Source organism: Cervus elaphus, chromosome 5 (assembly GCF_910594005.1).
Source record: "Cervus elaphus chromosome 5, mCerEla1.1, whole genome shotgun sequence".
NCBI lineage: Eukaryota > Metazoa > Chordata > Mammalia > Artiodactyla > Cervidae > Cervus > Cervus elaphus.
In genome coordinates this window covers 35,776,070-35,794,662 of record NC_057819.1, presented here as the reverse complement: position 1 = coordinate 35,794,662, position 18,593 = coordinate 35,776,070, and the positions used below count along the sequence as shown (strand labels likewise).

At 39.4% G+C, this 18,593-nt stretch overlaps 1 protein-coding gene across 4 annotated transcripts in view; it reads left to right on the top strand.

Moving 5' to 3' along the window:
• TRPC3 (transient receptor potential cation channel subfamily C member 3) overlaps positions 1-18,593 on the top strand; it is a 71,324-nt gene that overhangs the window by 34,776 nt on the left and 17,955 nt on the right. For 3 of the 4 annotated variants that reach the window (XM_043902333.1, XM_043902332.1, XM_043902335.1), the window contains exons 4-9: positions 3,130-3,294; positions 5,977-6,193; positions 7,942-8,175; positions 10,525-10,789; positions 14,759-14,954; positions 16,200-16,409. In XM_043902333.1, coding sequence (XP_043758268.1) covers positions 3,130-3,294; positions 5,977-6,193; positions 7,942-8,175; positions 10,525-10,789; positions 14,759-14,954; positions 16,200-16,409 — 1,287 coding nt within the window. The remainder of the gene's footprint in view (positions 1-3,129; positions 3,295-5,976; positions 6,194-7,941; positions 8,176-10,524; positions 10,790-14,758; positions 14,955-16,199; positions 16,410-18,593) is intronic. The other variant, XM_043902334.1, reaches the window with a different exon arrangement.

Here is an 18,593-nt window from a genome sequence, read left to right as displayed (position 1 = left end):
ATTAAGCTGAATTTTAAAGTATAACAAATGAAGTACAAACTCCATGATTTTTCCTAGTATTTAACATATGTTAAGTGTTTGCATTGTATTGTACAAGTCACACCAGGTCAAAGGTTGATCTTTACATAAGGCCATGTGCAAAGGATTGGTTTCCACCAAGTCTTTAGAGCTTTGTAAACCCTGCACAGTGTAATTAAAGCCACAGAGCATTTACAGATTTAAATGTAAAGATTAGCTCAAGGATGGAGAGCAAGAAGAGGGAGCCATGCTACAACGTTAATATTTCTGTACTCAGGAGTTTGAAACCTAGGAAAGAAGAGGTGGACACTCACCAAAGGGGAATGTGTCCGTCAGTTTCATACGAACACATGTCCAAGTGTGTTAACTTGTGTTAACTTCAGGTGGATTTTCTGTTTTACAGAAACCTTGACCTATTTAAAAAAAAAAAGTGCATGTTGACTTCCTAAGTGTTAATCTGGTTTGATGACATTGTATTCTCCACCTGTAGATTTCTCTGAATGCACCATCCCCTTCCTAAGCTGAGCCTGGCTGGAGTCATAGGACTGCCTTTTATTTATATCTATCCCACTTGGGATCATCCAGACCCCAAGACATTTGGACCAACATTCAAAATTAAGACTGTTTTAAATGCTGATTGTTTATCTTGGCAAGTACATGAACTCCAAGTCTCTGTTCTAATAACTTTTTCACATTTATGTAGAGCTTACTGTGTACCCCTAGAGCAGGGACCATTTATGACTTACGGAAACACTGAAGCTCCCTTTTCATCTTCTTGTACCAAATACTGAACACCTGCCTGGCATCTATGAAGGGTTTATGACATTGTAGAGAATAAAATGAATTAATGAATGAGACAGGCATTTAAGAACCATGGAGGAGATGGGGATTTTTAACATAGAAGGAGGGGTGAAGCAGGAACATAAGGATCCAGTAGAGTACAGAGCAGAAGTGGAAATTTGGAGAAATTCTTGGCAAGAATCCTAGGAAATTGTTACACAGACCCCCAGGAAGCCTTTAACTTTGATTATATCTCATCACGAGTTTGAATAATGGCTGCATTGGTCTTGAAATACTGTTTTCAAAAATTAGAACTTTGAAAGAGTGACAGAATCTTGAATTTGGAAAGAAGATCTAATATATGCTTAGAAGCTGGCAATAGCCTGTGAGCCTCTGGACCTGGGATGTCTATAACTGAATTGAAAGGAACTTACAAGATAAAATATGCCCCTTTGCATTGAACTCATACAGCAATAAAAAAAAAATTGTACCTTTTTCTTAGTACTTTCAATCTCCCTAGTCCTACTAGCCTGTGTTAATGGGGAAAAAATTCAGTTAAGAATGTCAGACCTGATATTTGTAAATTCATCCTCACCACCTCTGTCAATGGATTGTCAAGTTTGCCTCTGCACGATGTTGGCAGCTGTCATAGCAGAGTCAATGGATCTCCCAAAGGGCGGGTGCACACTGGGAGAAAGAGTGGGGATTTGGGGAGAATTGCACCTTTCCCGCCCACCCTAGGGGAAGAGGTTTTATTTATCTATTTATTTTTTCTCTTCTTGTTTTAAAGTTAGAACAGCTGATTGGAAACTATACACCACTGAGTGAAGACCTGTTTATTTCCTTGTCGGTATGCTATTGATAAATATCCAAGTAACTAGAAGAATTGCCTAGAGTTACTAAAAAGCATTCAGATAGTTTCCTGGAACTTGATTAGAGTTGAATGCTATGCCTAGGAAGAACTGCAGCTGCTTTCTTTGCATCTCAGAATTTGCAAAAATATTTCACGTTTCACAAGTATTTCCTAAACAGGTTCTTTGTTGTTTATTGCATTTATATAGAAGATAGTGATTCGTTGATTTTTGTGTTGCTAAGCACTCCTTTTTAAAACTATATCAACACTCATAGTTGAATTGTGAGTGACCCTGAATAATTCCCAAGTTTGGGCAAAGTACACCTGGCCTTTCAAAGAAAGGCATATCCAACAAATGGGCACCTTTTGACATAGGGACCTTGTACAGATACATTCTGCTCCCCGAGTAAAGACAAGGCCTTAATGAAATCCCAGTTCTTCTAAATTGATGCAGACAGATGACTTAGCAAAATCAGATGGCAACAATAAAATAATAAAATAGCAGGGCTTTAATTTGCTCATTTTTTTTCCTGATTAAAGCTGTAGTTATAAAAGAACTGATGGAGATAAATGTTTGTGTGAGTTTTTTTGACCTCTGATAGAGGAAGCCACAGAAAGAGTAGAGATTGCTGAAATAGGAAGAAGTGATATTTGATGCCAGTTCCTGGAAGCACAGCAAATGTGGGTTAAGCGTAATATTTGGAAATTCATTGAGTTTTTGCAGATCTTTTGCATATTTGCTATGGTAGAACATGCATACACATAGGACACATCATGTATACATTTTTCATAGATGTAGCAGTTTAGGAGTTGCTCATGAAACAATAAATCCAGCTTCCCAGGAGGCACAGTGGTAAAGGGCCTTCCTGCCAATGCAGGAGATGCAGGAGACAAAAGTTCCATCTCTGGGTGGGAAGACCCCCTGGAGGAGGAGATGGCAACCCACTTCAGTATTCTTGCCTGGAAAATCACATGGACAGAGGAGCCTGGCAGGCTACAATCCATGGGGCCGCAAAAAGTCAGACAGAACTGAGTGTGCACGTGTGCACGCAGAAAACAAAAACATTTCTCGTTTAGCCATAGGGTCCAATAAACCAAATAACTATTTTCTTTTCCATTTTGAACTGAATACAAGTCAGCTGGCAGACAGCAAGATGGGACATGTTTCCACAAAGAAAAGCATATGTCACCCATATTCCAGAGAGAAGTCTGTGAATATGGGGAGTTTCGATCAGAAGGAATTATGATGAAGAACAACATCATCATTTGTGTTTTCACTTTGGTTCATGTGATAGTTCTGAAGCAAGTTTGAAAAATATGGGGAAGGTAAAGAATATTGCCAGAACCTTCCGATGCCCATATTCTGGAAAGGTATGCATTGGTATCTCTAGGATGCACCTGCTTTAGAGTAGCTGGGCTGTCGACAATGGCGTGGTAACCTTCCTCTCTCTCTCCCTCTCTCCCTGTCCGACCACCAGTTCGTGGCTCACCCCAATTGCCAGCAGCAGCTGTTGACGATCTGGTACGAGAACCTCTCGGGCCTGCGGGAACAGACGGTAGCTATCAAGTGTCTGGTGGTGCTGGTCGTGGCCTTGGGCCTTCCGTTTCTTGCCGTCGGCTACTGGATCGCCCCTTGCAGCAGGGTACCGGCTTTTCCACCCCCGTTTCCTCTGTGGTTGATGTGCCATGTCCTTTGAGGATGAAAAAAGGAAAAAGCTTCCTGCTTAAGGCTCTTATCAGTTTTACAGCTGAATGTTAATTGACTCAAGAGCCTCAAGTTTGCCTTTTAATGACCGGATTAGTTCTAATAAGGGATGAAAAAGGATTTGGTCCTGGTGGGATAGGTCCTATGCACAGGCATATAACACTTAGACTTTTAAGATAAAATCTCCCCCCACAATGATAGGGAGGAGGAAAAGCTGTGAAGAGGCAGTCGTGTCCTATTGCTGGCTTACTAAATAGTCCACCAGGCTGGCCTGCGGAAGAGGAACAGCGCTCCTGCGGTGGTTCCAAGAGACAGTTAACTTGAAAACTGGAAGGGCAGCTTGGTTGAACCTGTGAAAAAGATCTGAGACTGAGTGTGTGAAACATGGTTGTGAACAGTGGTATCATCCAAAGTCTTCAAGAGAGCGCATACCAGGTTCCCCAAGCCCTTTGTTCCTCTAGGAGATTGAAAAAAATGTAGAATTGGGGTCGGGGGGCTTTTGGATTTTTTTAGATTCTTTATCTTCTTAGTTTTGTTTGAATCATTTTTGTTCACGACTTTTATCCCCCTCTCAACTTGGCCAGTATACAGTCCATTTAATTGTGCCTAAGAGAGTCCTTAGATAAGATGTGGACAGGAATAGGAGTCACGCTAACAGAATCCGTGTTCAGTTAATGAAAGGCACTGCCAGGGAGAGGCAGCAGTTCTGAGATCCTTTAATCCTGTTTTTATATTCCCAAATCTGGTTTTGTTTAAATGGAGGCAGTTTCAGGCCAAATGAATCAAGGCCACTCAAAAGTGACCCTGGAAATCTGTCATCTCTCGGTCTCCCCCCATAGAGTCCTGCTTCAGGCCCATAAATGTGAGAATATTCATCCATCTCACTTCATCGTTGAGCTGCCCTTGTAGTTTAATGCAGAAGGGTTGTCATTTTGATCAGTTTTGATGATTCAACTAATTTCCTTTGTTTTGAATCATGATTCTGATAATACAAAAACATGAAAGACTAAAAACTTTATAGATAAGGAGAGAGCGTGCATTTAAAGCAAAAATCATATCTCACTCAAATAATTTCCCCTTTCTGGGGGAAATGAATTGGAAAGGTTGGGTTTATATGTATGTGTCTCTTAAGGCTGCTCAGTCAGTTAAAACATATTGGGTTTGAAGTAGGCATTTTGAAGTCCATTCTTTTTTCTCTTAGCGCAGCTGAGGATGTGGTGGACTCTGCCCAGCAGAGAAGGGAAAGGAGGGAATTGAGTTGTTCCTGGAGCCCGCGTTTATACCTGCCATACACCACTTATCCTGTGGTGAAAAGATGGTATAGTAAGAATTCTCCACATGTATCCCATTTTTAAGATAGGCAGACTGCTGTTTTTTTCATGTTACTTAACATTTTCAAAGATCAGCCTTTAAAAGAAAGAGTCTTGGCAGCTCCCTGCAAATCACTTTGTGCTATGGATAAACTACCCGGACGTGCCCTCTCTGCAGCTGTGGAACAGCACAGTGATATGTAAATGTGTGGTTTATTTTTCTATGTCTAATATGGAAAATGTGACATTTGTCTGTGTGCATTCATGTCTAACCCCAGAAATGCTTGACATTCTTTGGTTATTTGTTGACATCAAATTAAGGTTCTGGATATACAAAAACATTTGTTTGAAGTTACAGTCTTTTAAATGTGAACCTTGGTGCTTTTTAAGGTCACACGCTGAGTTGGAAAGTAGGGTCTGAGAATAGAGAACTTATTTGATGAATCTACCAAATGTACCTAATTCTTAGACTGCAGAAACCCTTGGAACAGAGGAATTGTTTTTCACTTCCACTAGAACACAGAGCTCTTAAGGACATTATATCACAGGGGATTTTAAAAGAGTTACCTTAAAATCATTATAAACTAAGCTTTAAAAATACTTTTTAACTGGTTATATGATTTTCCAAAACCAGGGATGACTTTTAATTAAGTTAACCTACTTAGAGGTTTTAATTACTGGGTATCTCTCTGTTTTATTGGATAGTAACAGATAAAGTATTTATGTTGGTTATAATATTTTTTGCCTTTTTATATTGTACAGAGTACAAATTGATTTTGGAATATTTAGAAATGAGAACAAAAATTTACTTCTGTGGTAGTAAGTATTTTTTTATCTTCAAAGGGTTTGTAATGTGCTACAAACACATCATAACATTTCAATTATAAATGAATGAGTCAACAAGCTCATCATAACATTTCAGTTATAAAAAAATATACGTTACAAATTTGGAGTTTCTTTTCCTAGGTTCTAAAAACCTTGACAGTGCATAGTCTTTCACATAAAAATAAGAATAACAAGTACATGCCTTGTAATTTACAGAAAAGCATCTGTGAATGAAGTACATCCTAAGACAAATTGGATATTTAGAAACAATGAAGTTTGAAGGCTTCTTAAATTATTCTTAAAGGAAATACCCCCTAAAAGGAGTAATTTTCACAATGTGTAGCTCTTCAGAACAAAAGCAGAATTTTGAGTGTTCTCACTTCATTTTTTTTTGTATCCTGTGTATATAGTAGTTTTCATAAGTGGAAGCCAGATTTTCTAAAGTTAAAGGTTTTGGATTGTTTTGTTTTTTTGCCTCATTACAGCTGGGGAAAATTCTGCGAAGTCCTTTTATGAAGTTTGTAGCACACGCTGCTTCTTTCATCATCTTCCTGGGCCTGCTTGTTTTCAATGCTTCAGACAGATTTGAAGGAATCACCACATTGCCAAACATCACTGTTATCGACTATCCCAAACAGATCTTCAGGGTGAAAACCACACAGTTCACTTGGACTGAAATGCTCATTATGGTCTGGGTTCTTGGTAAGCCTTTTATTTTGAGTATTCTAATTTCTACCAAAAATAGCATCTATATCATGATTGCCATTTTCTATTTAAAATTCTGTGGTATGTTATATGGTGACAACATTACCGTTGTAAGATAAACAGAATAGCAGGTAATGGAATAATTTGGCAGCTTGATGATGCCGACAGATATTCCTTACCACTAAATACAAATTTTATGAGTAACATGAGCTTAATTATAAATGCATTAATATTAATATCATGTTTCAGAAATCTAACTTCAATTATTGAATAAAATGCAATTTTTAAAATGTGACTCACTGTGGTGATCAAACATTTAATTGAAATAGTTCTGCAATAACCTAGTGGCCATTAACTGATGATTAAAGAACATTTATTGCTTTATTTTCAGAGGTTTTTTTAAGGAGAGTTTCCATTTTAGGAATGTTTGTTACTTCATCTCACAATAGCCCATTTGGGGATTTTTTTTTCTTTCATTTTTTTGTTGGCTGAGCTGTGAGGCATGTGGGATCTTACTTCCCTGACCAGAGATCAAAGCTGTGCCCCCAGCATTGGAAGAACAGAATCTTAACCACTGTGCCTCCAGAGAAGTCCCACAATAGCCTGTTTTGAACAGCAGCTGTGTTAAAGTAAACATTTTAAGCAATATGATTAAAAAAAATGGAGATTGAAACCATATTATTGATTGATCACTAATCCAAGTCAATTTTGTGTATTATTTCACCCAGCATGTTTCTTGGTATCATCTCAATTCCTGAATTAATGGATTGCTTCTCCTCTCATTAACTCCTATGGTCTTCACCTGGGTCAAGTAATTGTTTTATGAATTTTATTTTGAGCCACTACATTTCTTTTAAAAACTCTACAGTATTTTCCCCTTATGTAGTCAGGCATGTGTGTGTGCTAAATTGCTTCGGTTATGTCCGGCTCTGTGCGACCCTATGGACTGCCAGGCTTCTCTGTCCATGGGATTCTCCAGGCAAGAATACTGGAGTGGGTTTCCATACCTTTCTCCAGGGTATCTTCCCGACCCACGGATCAAACCGTCATCTCTTATGCCTCCTGCATTGGTAGGCAGGTTCTTTACCACTGGTGCCACCTGGAAACAGTTGTTAAATTGAAATATTTTGTCCTCTTCCCCGGTACATTTTCTGCTTTCAGTTTCTTCATAATGCCCTAGGGCCGCCTCCTTAATTTTCCATTAATTCCTCACCTTTTCATCATGAAGCTGAGATGAGATGAGAGGGTAGGGGAATGAGGGAAGTGTTCCTGGATGATTGGAAAACTGTTCTTGTTAAAAGTGCATAGTAGGTTTCTCAATTAAGGGCTTATTTCTCCAGTAATCACCATTATTTGATAATTAACCATTATCATTTTATAAAGATGAATTTTCTCCTTTCCTCCATGTGTTTCATGGGGCAAAATCATTTGCCTTGAAGAGCCTTCCTTATTTCCCTCCCTCCCTCCTTCCTTACCCCCGTAAGAGTAGCACCATTTCTGGTGCCACATTTAGAACTATGTTTCACCAAAGTCTAACTTGGGGGAGTGAATCATTCCTTTAGTCAAAGCTTCTCTCGTGTAACTCTGCCCAGCCCTTCTATGCGCGATATCAAGTCAGTGCTCTATGGTACCCAGTGGCATGCTTTACACACGGGGCATTTTAAATATGGGGACTGATGGACCAAATCATGGCTTCTCAATCCAAGATATAAACTCTTGTCTGTAACATGTGTGTCTTATGACAGGAATGATGTGGTCTGAGTGCAAGGAGCTCTGGCTGGAAGGACCCAGGGAGTACATTTTGCAGTTGTGGAATGTCCTAGACTTTGGCATGCTCTCCATCTTCATCGCTGCTTTCACGGCCAGATTCCTGGCTTTCCTTCAGGCGACAAAAGCACAACAGTATGTGGACAGTTATGTTCAAGAGAGCGACCTCAGTGAAGTTACACTGCCACCAGAGATACAGTATTTCACTTACGGTGAGTGATCAGGTGCAGAGTCCTCTTATGTCTCAGAAGGTATTGGAATCACATTTTGGAGGAAGTGCCCCTGAAGGGTATGTTTAATATGAAATGCGTGTTGAAAGATAGAGAGAATGGAGACAGCCTGAACTTTCGAGCTGTATAAAACTGGATTCATATCAAGACCCTGACCCTCCCTTGCTGTGTGACCTTGTTCAAATTAATTTACTTCTCTCTGTCTCAGTTTTCACATCTAGAAAAAGGAGATATTTCGAGGTGGGAGAAAATCACCTTTAAGCCAAAGAACATAGTTACTCTTAAATATTCTTAGGACATGAAATTGTCATAATGAGGGGGAGAAAATAGCTTGATAAACTGCTTAATGTGAAAGATGAGTCCCTTAGAGCTTGGGTTAGAGGAGATAAAATAATTAAAAAAAAGTGCTAAAAACTGCTGTAACAGAAGTGAGCAAAAATTCAGCAGAGGCAGGAAATAGGAGCTATAGCGATGATGAGCCCGTAAAGCTTCGCAGAACCAGCAGAAATGCTGGGGAGGATGTTGTGCTTCTAAGTACACCATGGGGTGGAGTTCCTGCCAGTCTTCTTTAGGCCATGAGAGCAGGGAGATACCCAGGGACCTTTGGTGTGCACAGACACTGATGCCATCCCAGCCCACTGCACACCAATGTGAAACAGTGTTAGCCTTCCTTCCCTTAAGGCCTAACTGGGGAGCCGCAGTGAGCTAATTTTCATATAGCTACAAAATCTTAAACCTGGAAAAGACTTTAGCAGTTATTATGTAAGCCTCATTTTACAGATAAGGACATTTAGGCACAGAGTTTAAATGCATTTTGACTGTGAGGAATGACTCTTTATAAGTACATCGTGATGCATACCAATGCATGTTAACATTGTTGAAGACTGGGTGTCTGCTCTAAAATGAAGTTGTATGCATGACCAGCAAGGACATACGGTATAGCACAGGGAACTCTGTTCAATTTTATGGGGCAGCCTAGAGGGGAGGGGAGTTTGGGGGAGAATGGATGCATGTAGATGTATGACTGTGTCCCTTTGCTGTCCTCCTGAAACTATCACAACACTGTTGATTGGCTATACTCCAGTATAAAATTAAAAGTTTTTAAATATATAAATAAATAAAATGAAGATATTAATGTTTTATAGATTGTGAAATTGAAACACATTATCTCTTCTTGTCACCAAGCAGAAGTTTTTATATACCAGTGAGGCCAGATCAAATGAATAAATGAATACCGTTTATAATTAAGGAATTAGCTTGGATTGTATTTGTGTGTAACAGATATCATAACTATTTCAGTACCTCTTTATTTAAATTTACCCCCTGGTGGGCTGCCATCTATGGGGTCGCACTGAGTCGGACACGACTGAAGTGACTTAGCAGCAGCAGCAGCACGTGTGCTTATGACTGAAGGGGAATTTGTGAATTAGGCTTCACTCCTTATTATGATTTTGATCCAGTTTTTAACCTAAGTCTTGATTTCTACATCTTTAAGAAGAGAGTGACTACCTCAAATCCGTAAGATCAATGAAACCATAGTGTCTGCTATGTATTAAACATCCAATAAATGTTCATTTTTGTTGTTGTCAGAAATATATGCAATGCACCATCCTTCTGGGAGTGACCCAGTTTGCACAGAATTAACCACACAATGTTTAAGTGATCTTCCAGAGAAATGAGTATCCAGTTGTCTGCTGTGAACTTACTGAAGTGACCTTGAAAGGAGTGTTGGGGGTCCTCATTTAGAATCTGTCTCCAAGATTTTTGCACTTCAGTAGCATTTTATGCTTTTCTGGGACCAGCAATGTTGCTCAGACATCATGCTGACAGCCCTATTGTGATTCAGCGACATTCTCACTTTTTGTGATATGACATTTTACTTGCATAAGCTGTTAGATAAATTAGTTTCCCCATGAAATATGGAAAAGAACATGTGTGCCAACTGAGCCCATAGCATGATAAAATGGCTGGTTGATAAACCTGGTAACTGAGGGGACAAACCAATCAAATCAGTTGTTCTGTCGTCATGGACACAGTCTGAACTTAATGAAGCATTTTCAGCTCTTTTTTTTCATCTTTTGTACTTCATTCTATTTCTGCTCAATGTGAAGTCTGATAGTATTTCCTCCATTAAAAGAAACCACATGAATGTAGAATTCATGTGTTTCTAGTTTAATATGAAAAATAGTGTCTGGACAGTTAATTAAATGTGGAGTAGTTTCAACTGAGATAAAAACCACCTACCTACAAGTCAGATCCTATTTAAGGTATTTTGTGTAGTTAGCCGTGAATAGAAAGTTCCATTTTTAATCTCTCTCTCTCTTCTTGTAGCCAGAGATAAATGGCTCCCTTCTGACCCTCAGATCATATCGGAAGGCCTCTATGCCATAGCTGTTGTGCTCAGCTTTTCTCGAATCGCCTATATCCTCCCGGCGAATGAGAGCTTCGGCCCCTTGCAGATCTCCCTGGGAAGGACTGTGAAGGACATATTCAAATTCATGGTCCTCTTTATTATGGTGTTTCTTGCCTTTATGATTGGCATGTTCATACTGTATTCTTATTACCTTGGGGCTAAAGTCAATGCTGCTTTTACCACGTAAGTAAAACATTTTACTAAAAAATGTATGATTAACAGAAATACTAACAAGTTTAGATGAAGTAAAAAAATTATTTTCAATAATTGTAATAAAGATGCTTTTAAGAACAGGAAAAATCCATTAAAAATGGTTAGTGCCTCAAATAGCAAATGCTGGCCAGTATATGGAATAAAGGGAACCCTTGTGCACTGTTAACGGGAATGTAAATTGGTGCAGCCACTGTGGAAAACAATATAGAGGTTTCTTTAAAAAAGTGGAATTGCCATATGACTCAGCAGTGCCACTCCTGGGTATATATCTGAAAAAAACAAAAACACTAATTCAGAAAGATACATGCACCCCAATGTTCATTGAATCATTATTTACAATTTCCAAGATACAGAAGCAACCTAAGTTTCCATCCACAGATGAATGGATAGAGAAGTTGTGTGTGTGTGTGTGTGTGTAAAATAAAATACTACTCAGGCGTAAGAAAGAATGAAATTTTGTCATTTGCAACAATATGGGTGGACTTGGAATCACTACGTAAAATAAGTCAGACAGAGAAAGACAAACTGTATGATATCACTTATATGTGGAATCTGAAAAATAGAGCAAACTAGTGAATATAACAACAACAAAAAAGGTCACTCATACAGAAAACAAACTAGTAGCTACCGGCTGGGGGGCAATGTGGGGTGAGGGAAGTCCTAACTGCTGGGAGTAAGATAGGCTTAAGGATGTACTGAACAACACAGAGAAACAGCCAGTATTCCATCACAACCACAAATGGGACATAGCCTTTAAAAATCATGAGTCACTGTGCCCTACACCTGAAACTTACGTGATATTGTGCATCAACTCTACCTCAAAAAAAAAAAAAAAAGAGAAAAAGAAAGGGATGGATAAAACAAACAAACAAAAAAACCCCAAAACCAGAAACAGTACTTGTGTGAGATTACATTTCTTTGAGTTTAGTGTTTGATCACAGAATGGATCAAAATTTGGTCAAATCCTAGATGAAACTAGCTATTTTAAGAGAATTGGGTAGCAAATGTTTAATACTGGATATTTCTTACATTATAAATTTAGTTTCATCATTTTGTACCCATTACTGTTATTTCAAAAAAAAAAAAGGAACGTTGGCTTTTATTTTCATGTATCATTAATCAGTGCAGGGAGCTGAGGAAGAAGAAATTACAGCCGATGTCGTGCAGTAGCACACCTCCTTCCTTTGGTCCTACCGGGGTCTGCACTGCAGGCTCACCTTTTTCACGAAGTCATCCCGCGCTCACTTCTCTTAGGTACTGTCCCTGTAAGTTCCCTCCACATTGCCAGACCCTGTCTCGCCTGTTGCTGTTCGGTGGTCAGGAAGGCAGGCCGTCTGTCTGTCTGTACTGTGGTCCTTCCCAGTGAGGAGAGCGGAAATCTCCCCGGCCTGCCTCTGAGCCCTCCATCCCCTGGAGTGCCACAGCTGGAAACAAACTAGACCTTCAGTGAGTTCCCTGTAAACTAAAAGAGACTATCAAGCCCTTCCAGGCATCTAAATTGTTCTGGAATTAATTTTTCCAAGTAGTTATTATAGAGCTGATAATAGGGGTGAAAGAGAAGTGAAACTCACTTTGTTGTAATGAAAAGCAAGTTCCGTTTGGACCCAGAGGGGAAAGGACCAGGGAAGTCCCGCACAGGTGGCATCCCTCGGACCTCTGGGAGGACTCATTCTATACCCTACCCGGGCATCACTGCTGTGTGTGAGGACCTGGCCGCGCGGTAGAGTGCAAAGAACGCGGGCTGGAAATCAGGCAGACCTGGATGTGAATGCAACGTCCGCTCTTTTCTCGCTGTGGTCTTTTGATTAATTATCTTCACATTTCTCAGTGTTAGCTTCCTTGTTTTTAAAATAAGCACAATAAGGTTTGAATCAGGTTGTTGGGAGGACATGGAAGATAATTTATATAAAGTCTCTTGCCCACAGTAGGAATCAGGAGCTGCTCATGTCCTCTCCTTTTCACTCTCCCCCTCTCCCTTCTCACGCTCCCCCTCTCCCCACATGTATGGATTCTTGGGAATCTATATTCTCAGCGTCAGAGGCGAGAAGGTTTGCAAAGGACCAAGAGGAAGGGGTGGGGGCATTTTGTGATGCTGTTAAATTCATGGCAGGGAAAGAGACTATAGTTTTTCTTAGTTTTCACCATCAAATGTTTAATAATAAAGATTAACTCTACATGAATAGGAACCTTTCTATTCAAACCTCTGTCGCTAGGGTCTAACACAATGACTGAAACATACGAGGTGCTCCATCAGTGTTTGTTGAATGAATGAATCAATAAGCTAGCATTAAAACCCACAAAACTATAAAATTGTTGTTTAGACTCTAACAAATTTTAAAAGTACTACTTCCATACATATTTCTTCGAAAAAAAAAAGGGGGACTTACTTTTGAACTCTCCTTTTTAATGGAATTCTACATGTATAATTGTTTAAGGATGATTCTTATAGTTGACAGATCAGTGATTACTGCTTGGTTATATGACAAAACCAGCCAAATTCAGGCAAGGTTCATTTAAGGGATCCAAGATGTAATTAGTCTGTGAGGGTTTACTTGCTAATTGCTGTGTTGGAAGAATCAGGAAGTAGATTATATAAATTAAGAGAAAAGAATCAGAACTCTTAATTTTGTTCCCGTCTCTTCACTTCTACTAAAGTATAGTTTTTGGGTAGATGATATATTCTTGTAGTGAAAAATCTATGTAGAGTAATATCTACAGCCTGTTCCCTTCCTCAGCCTTGGATCCCAGTCTCTTAATTCTCCTTAGGTCCAGAGGGGTCATTGGTGGCTCAGATGGTAAAGAATCTACCTGCAATGTGGGAGACCCAGGTTTGATCCCTGGGTCAGGAAGATCCACTGGGGAAGGAAATGGCAACCCACTCCAATATTCTTGCCTGGAGAAATCCATGGACAGAGGAGCCTGGTGAGCTGCAGTCCGTGGGGTTGCAAAGAATCGGACACGACTGAGCGACTAACACTTTCACTTTAGGTCCAGAGGCAATGGTTTCTTTTGAATGCTTTCAGAGGTATTTTTTACGTAAACAAGAATATAAGTATTTGTATACCCCTCTTTTTATTTAAATGGTGTACTATTTCAGACTTGCTCCATCTCATTTTTTCACTAATAATATATCTTGGACATCATTTTATATAAACATATGAAGCTAGATCTGTTTTTTCCCCAGTGGCTGCATAGCTGTTTGTAGATGTACCAGAATTATTTATCCACTTTCCTATTGATGGATATTTTGGTAGTTTTCATTCTTCCTTGCTGCCATGCTGCAAAGAATAAGTTTGTACATAATTTTTTTGAAGTGGATATATAATTTTAATCCCTATTTTGTTCTGTTCCAGAAAACCTGATTTAAAATTCTAAACCGCCTGCAAAATCAAACCCCAAACTTCTATCCTTTTAGGAGAAAGGAATGGGTATCAGGGCATTACTTCAGTTTTCACCTGCCGAGCTCAGAAAATTTTCACTTGATGATAACTCCTGGAAATACTAGGCATCAGTGCCATTTAATCACCAGTTTCTAAAAAGCTGAGAGAAAATTTTCTTTTAAATATCATAATAAAATAATTGTGTTATTGTTCAGTCACTAAGTCATGTTCGCCTCTTTTGTGACCCCATGGACTGTAGCCCACCAAGTTCCTCTGTCTATGGGATTTTCCAGGCAAGAATACTGGAGTGGGTTGCCATTTCTGCCTCCAGAGGATCTTCCTGACCCAGGGATCAAACTCGTGTCTTCTGCATTGGCAGGCGGATTCTTTACCACTGAGCCACCAAGGAAGCCCAAAATAATTATACTTGGGGTATTATGATATTTGACAATAGCGTTTTCTATCTGTGCAACATTCAGACCAAAACTTGTTTTTACTTTTGACTTTTTCGCGCTGAAAACTGTTCATTTATTTACTGTGTACTTTATTCTTTCAACAGTGTAGAAGAAAGTTTCAAGACTTTGTTTTGGTCAATATTTGGACTGTCTGAAGTCACTTCTGTCGTGCTCAAGTATGATCACAAATTCATAGAGAATATAGGATATGTTCTATATGGAATATATAATGTAACTATGGTCGTTGTTTTGCTCAACATGCTCATTGCTATGATTAATAGCTCGTATCAAGAGATTGAGGTAAGTCTGCTTTCTACCCACAGTGTCTGTCCTTACCGTTTCATTCTACTAGCACACCGCGTCTGCTTTTGTGTCCCATGGCGGACATCCTGCCCTTGTCTACAAAGAGCCTTAACACCAAGCAGGACCCTCCTCTGTGCTTTCCATCTGGATAGGGGGTAATGTACCTCCCAGTGTCTTCAGGAGCACAGCGGAGTTCCCATGAATTTACCATTATGCTGCCTTCTCTCAGAACCGTCTGAAAGATCCTGGTAGAGGACTTACTAGATGTCTCCCAAACGTTAATGATGTTCTTTATGCAGTCAGACTTTTTAGTATTCTAGAAGTCTATTTTTGCTTTGGACTGAGCTTGATTTGGTACCTTTCTTCATCACGGTGTATGTTTTCTTATCTCCTCCAGTTTAGTGTCCTGGATCTTTTTAGTACTGTGCTGTTTGTTAAGTTCACTGAGTCTCTGTGTTTCAAAAATATGTAAGGTAGTGTTTTCAAAGAAGTTAGATACTGCAGAGATGAAAACTGTGGTGCTCTGAACACCTGCTTCAGTGTGGTAATGGTAGACCCTGGGCAGGATGAAATGACTGAGCCAACTTCTTCCACCCATGGACCAGCTCTTCATTTCTTCTCTCCATCTGTCTACCAGTTAGAATGGTTGTTCCCACCACCAGGGGGCAGCACTGGGACTGGAAGGCGCTATAAGACAGGAACAGGCCTCTGAGGGCCTTATGTGACCTTTGAAGACTCATAAGCTTCAAAGTGCAATTCATTTGAATACTGCCATTTTTCTCCTTCGCTCTTGGAGTGCAGTATGCTATATCTACAGTCTGGCTTGGATGGGTGTGGATGAGAAAGGAAAGTGGGGAAATATTGTTGAATGTGCAGAATTGCGGGGCGGGGGGGGAGAAAAAATTAATCTTTTCATCCTTCCTTGACCCTCAAGTTTTCTTGTGCTTTTTGCTTTGTTTTATTTTATTTTATTTTTGGATGGGGGACAGGAAATTCTGGTTAAATTTCAGTGGTACAGACAGGAATATGGAAGAGAAAATTGAAAAAAAAATGAGTATCATGAGAACGATGCTTGGGATATTATATAGCCCAGTAGAGATTATATGCAGATAAATGTACATATACCACTTTTTCTATTTCAAAGCATAATGTAGGTTCATTATAAGGCCCTCCTGGAATAAATTACTAGAATCTTTAGTTTTTAAAAGCAGTTGTCATATTTTTTCTATCTTTGTGACACAGGATGACAGTGATGTAGAATGGAAGTTTGCTCGCTCGAAACTTTGGTTATCTTACTTTGATGATGGAAAAACATTACCTCCACCCTTCAGTCTAGTTCCTAGTCCAAAGTCATTTGTTTATTTCATCATGCGGATCATTAACTTTTCCAAATGCAGAAGGAGAAGACTACAGAAGGATATAGAAATGGGAATTGGTAACTCAAAGTCCAGGGTAGGTATCAAAAGCTTGCTGAGACCTGAAGATAAGTGCTTTGTCTTTCTCCTTGTCTTTTGATGTTTGTTCAATGCGTGACCTTAGAAGATGTTGAAAGTAACTGTCCATTCCATAGTCCTTCATAGACTAATACTTAAAATATTCATAATGTTTCAAGAAGTCACTTAGTCTATGCTTTGTTTTCAGTCAGAATTTCATGTAAACTACCAAAATAAAAACAAACAAAAAAACTTCTTTAACTTGTTAAAAGTCACTGTCAGAAAATACTTTGTGTGTTTCCCATGCTTCTTAACTGTTGTTCTAAGTTACATATTTCTCATCTTAAATTTTTCTGTTGGTTGTATATATAGTTCACCACCACCATATTCTTCTTATTTGTAGAAATCCATTATTGAGCTAAATAATCTTTCTTTCCTTTAATGTCATAAAATTTATGCAGGCTTAAGAACACCCCCAAATATTAACCATTAAAACTCCCTTTTATAAATAATCAGGAATGGCTTGTATTTGGGTTGTCCTGGCTGAGTCATACTTTAATTTTAACAAAGATGAGTTTCATGCTAGCACTTTATTATCATGAACTTTATTTTCAGAGACAGAATTGGCATAGGAGACAGAGGATATGGGCAGAACCTCAAATAATAGGTTGTGAAACAGGAGCAAATGTATGGTGTTAAAGAACAATTTTTCCTGAAAGTTGTGAAAATGGTCTGTAGCTGTAATAGCCTGGGAGCCCATGAGATAGCAGTGTTACCTCCATAAAGTGCATATTTTTTCTCAGTTGATGCTGAGGGTAAAGATGGGATTAGCACAATTTAATTTCTTACTTTTTCAAAGCGATGTGCATCTCCGAGATTTGTAATACCCTGCATCTTACTCTTTAAGAAGGCAGCCTTTTAAACCTTCTTTGTTTGACCTGAATATGGGCTCTTAAGAATATTAAGTTGCATGACAGTGATTGGCTGTGACTTCAAATAATACCTCATTATATACAGTGAAAAGCAGCATAATGTAAGGAAGAGAACCTTGGCACTAGACCTGGGTTTGAATTCTGGCTTATTAGAAACTCACATGGACAACTCATTTCATCACTCTGAACCATAATGGTCTCGCCTGAAAGAGAGAAAACTTCATAGCATTACTGTGAGGATGCTATGAGATGTACAGAATTCCAGCCTCAACAAATATCAGTGCCCTTCCTCATTCACAGTTTACAAAGTGCTTTGCCGTACGTTTGAACCTCATGCAACGCTGTAAGGTAGGTATTATTATTACTCCCATTTTATAGATAAGACAACTGAAGTCATTATAATAACTCACTCATGCAAGGTCACAGGGGCTCACCAGTGTGGGGCAGTTATGTAGGTCATGTTTTCCAGCATCAGAGTCTAGCACTTTCTGCTGGACCTGGCCACCTCCTGCTCAGAAGCTGAGGCTCTGGCTGGGTTTCTGCCCCTCTTCCTCCCCACAGGCCGTGCCTTCGGCTGCAGCCTAGCTGGTCTCTTAAAGGAGTTGGGCTCTAAATGCCATCCTGGGTGATTCCTGCTACTGCTGAGATGGACTTTGTTACTCTGGGGATTTGATTATTATTCTCTGAGACTTTATTATTTGAAAAGGAAGTTACTCGAGCATGGGAACTCAGCTCTAGCATGTCACACCTTCAAGTTTTCTTTCTGTAGGCAACTGATTTCACTGACTTCTGACTTCATTCCTAATATTGTTATAACGCAGAAGGGGAGAAACACGAAGAGGCTGAAGAGAGCACGTTCGGATGGCATGTGGCCACCTAGACCCCTGTTCATTTGCTTTAAAGCAGCTCGCTTGCAGGGATGTGAGGAGAGCAAGTGATATTCTCTGTTCAGGGTGTCCTCTTCTGCCTGCATGGTACCACTGGCAGGAAGAATAGTTTTCTTCAGGGCAGCTGCTGGAGACAGGAGGAAGATTGAGCACAGATTTCTCAGGAGCCATGATGCCCAGCCTCCCCATCTCCCCATAGCAGGTTGTAAACTGCCCTTTTGATTTTATTTTTTAAGTTGTGCATGGAGCTGCTTTTATCTCCTTAATCTTATTAATCGTCATAGATAATCTCTGTGTCCAGAGTTTAGTTAAAAAAAAAATTGGAGAAATTATATGTTTCTGTTTTTCTTTTTTAGAAGACAGGGAAGAGACTCAAGAAATCAA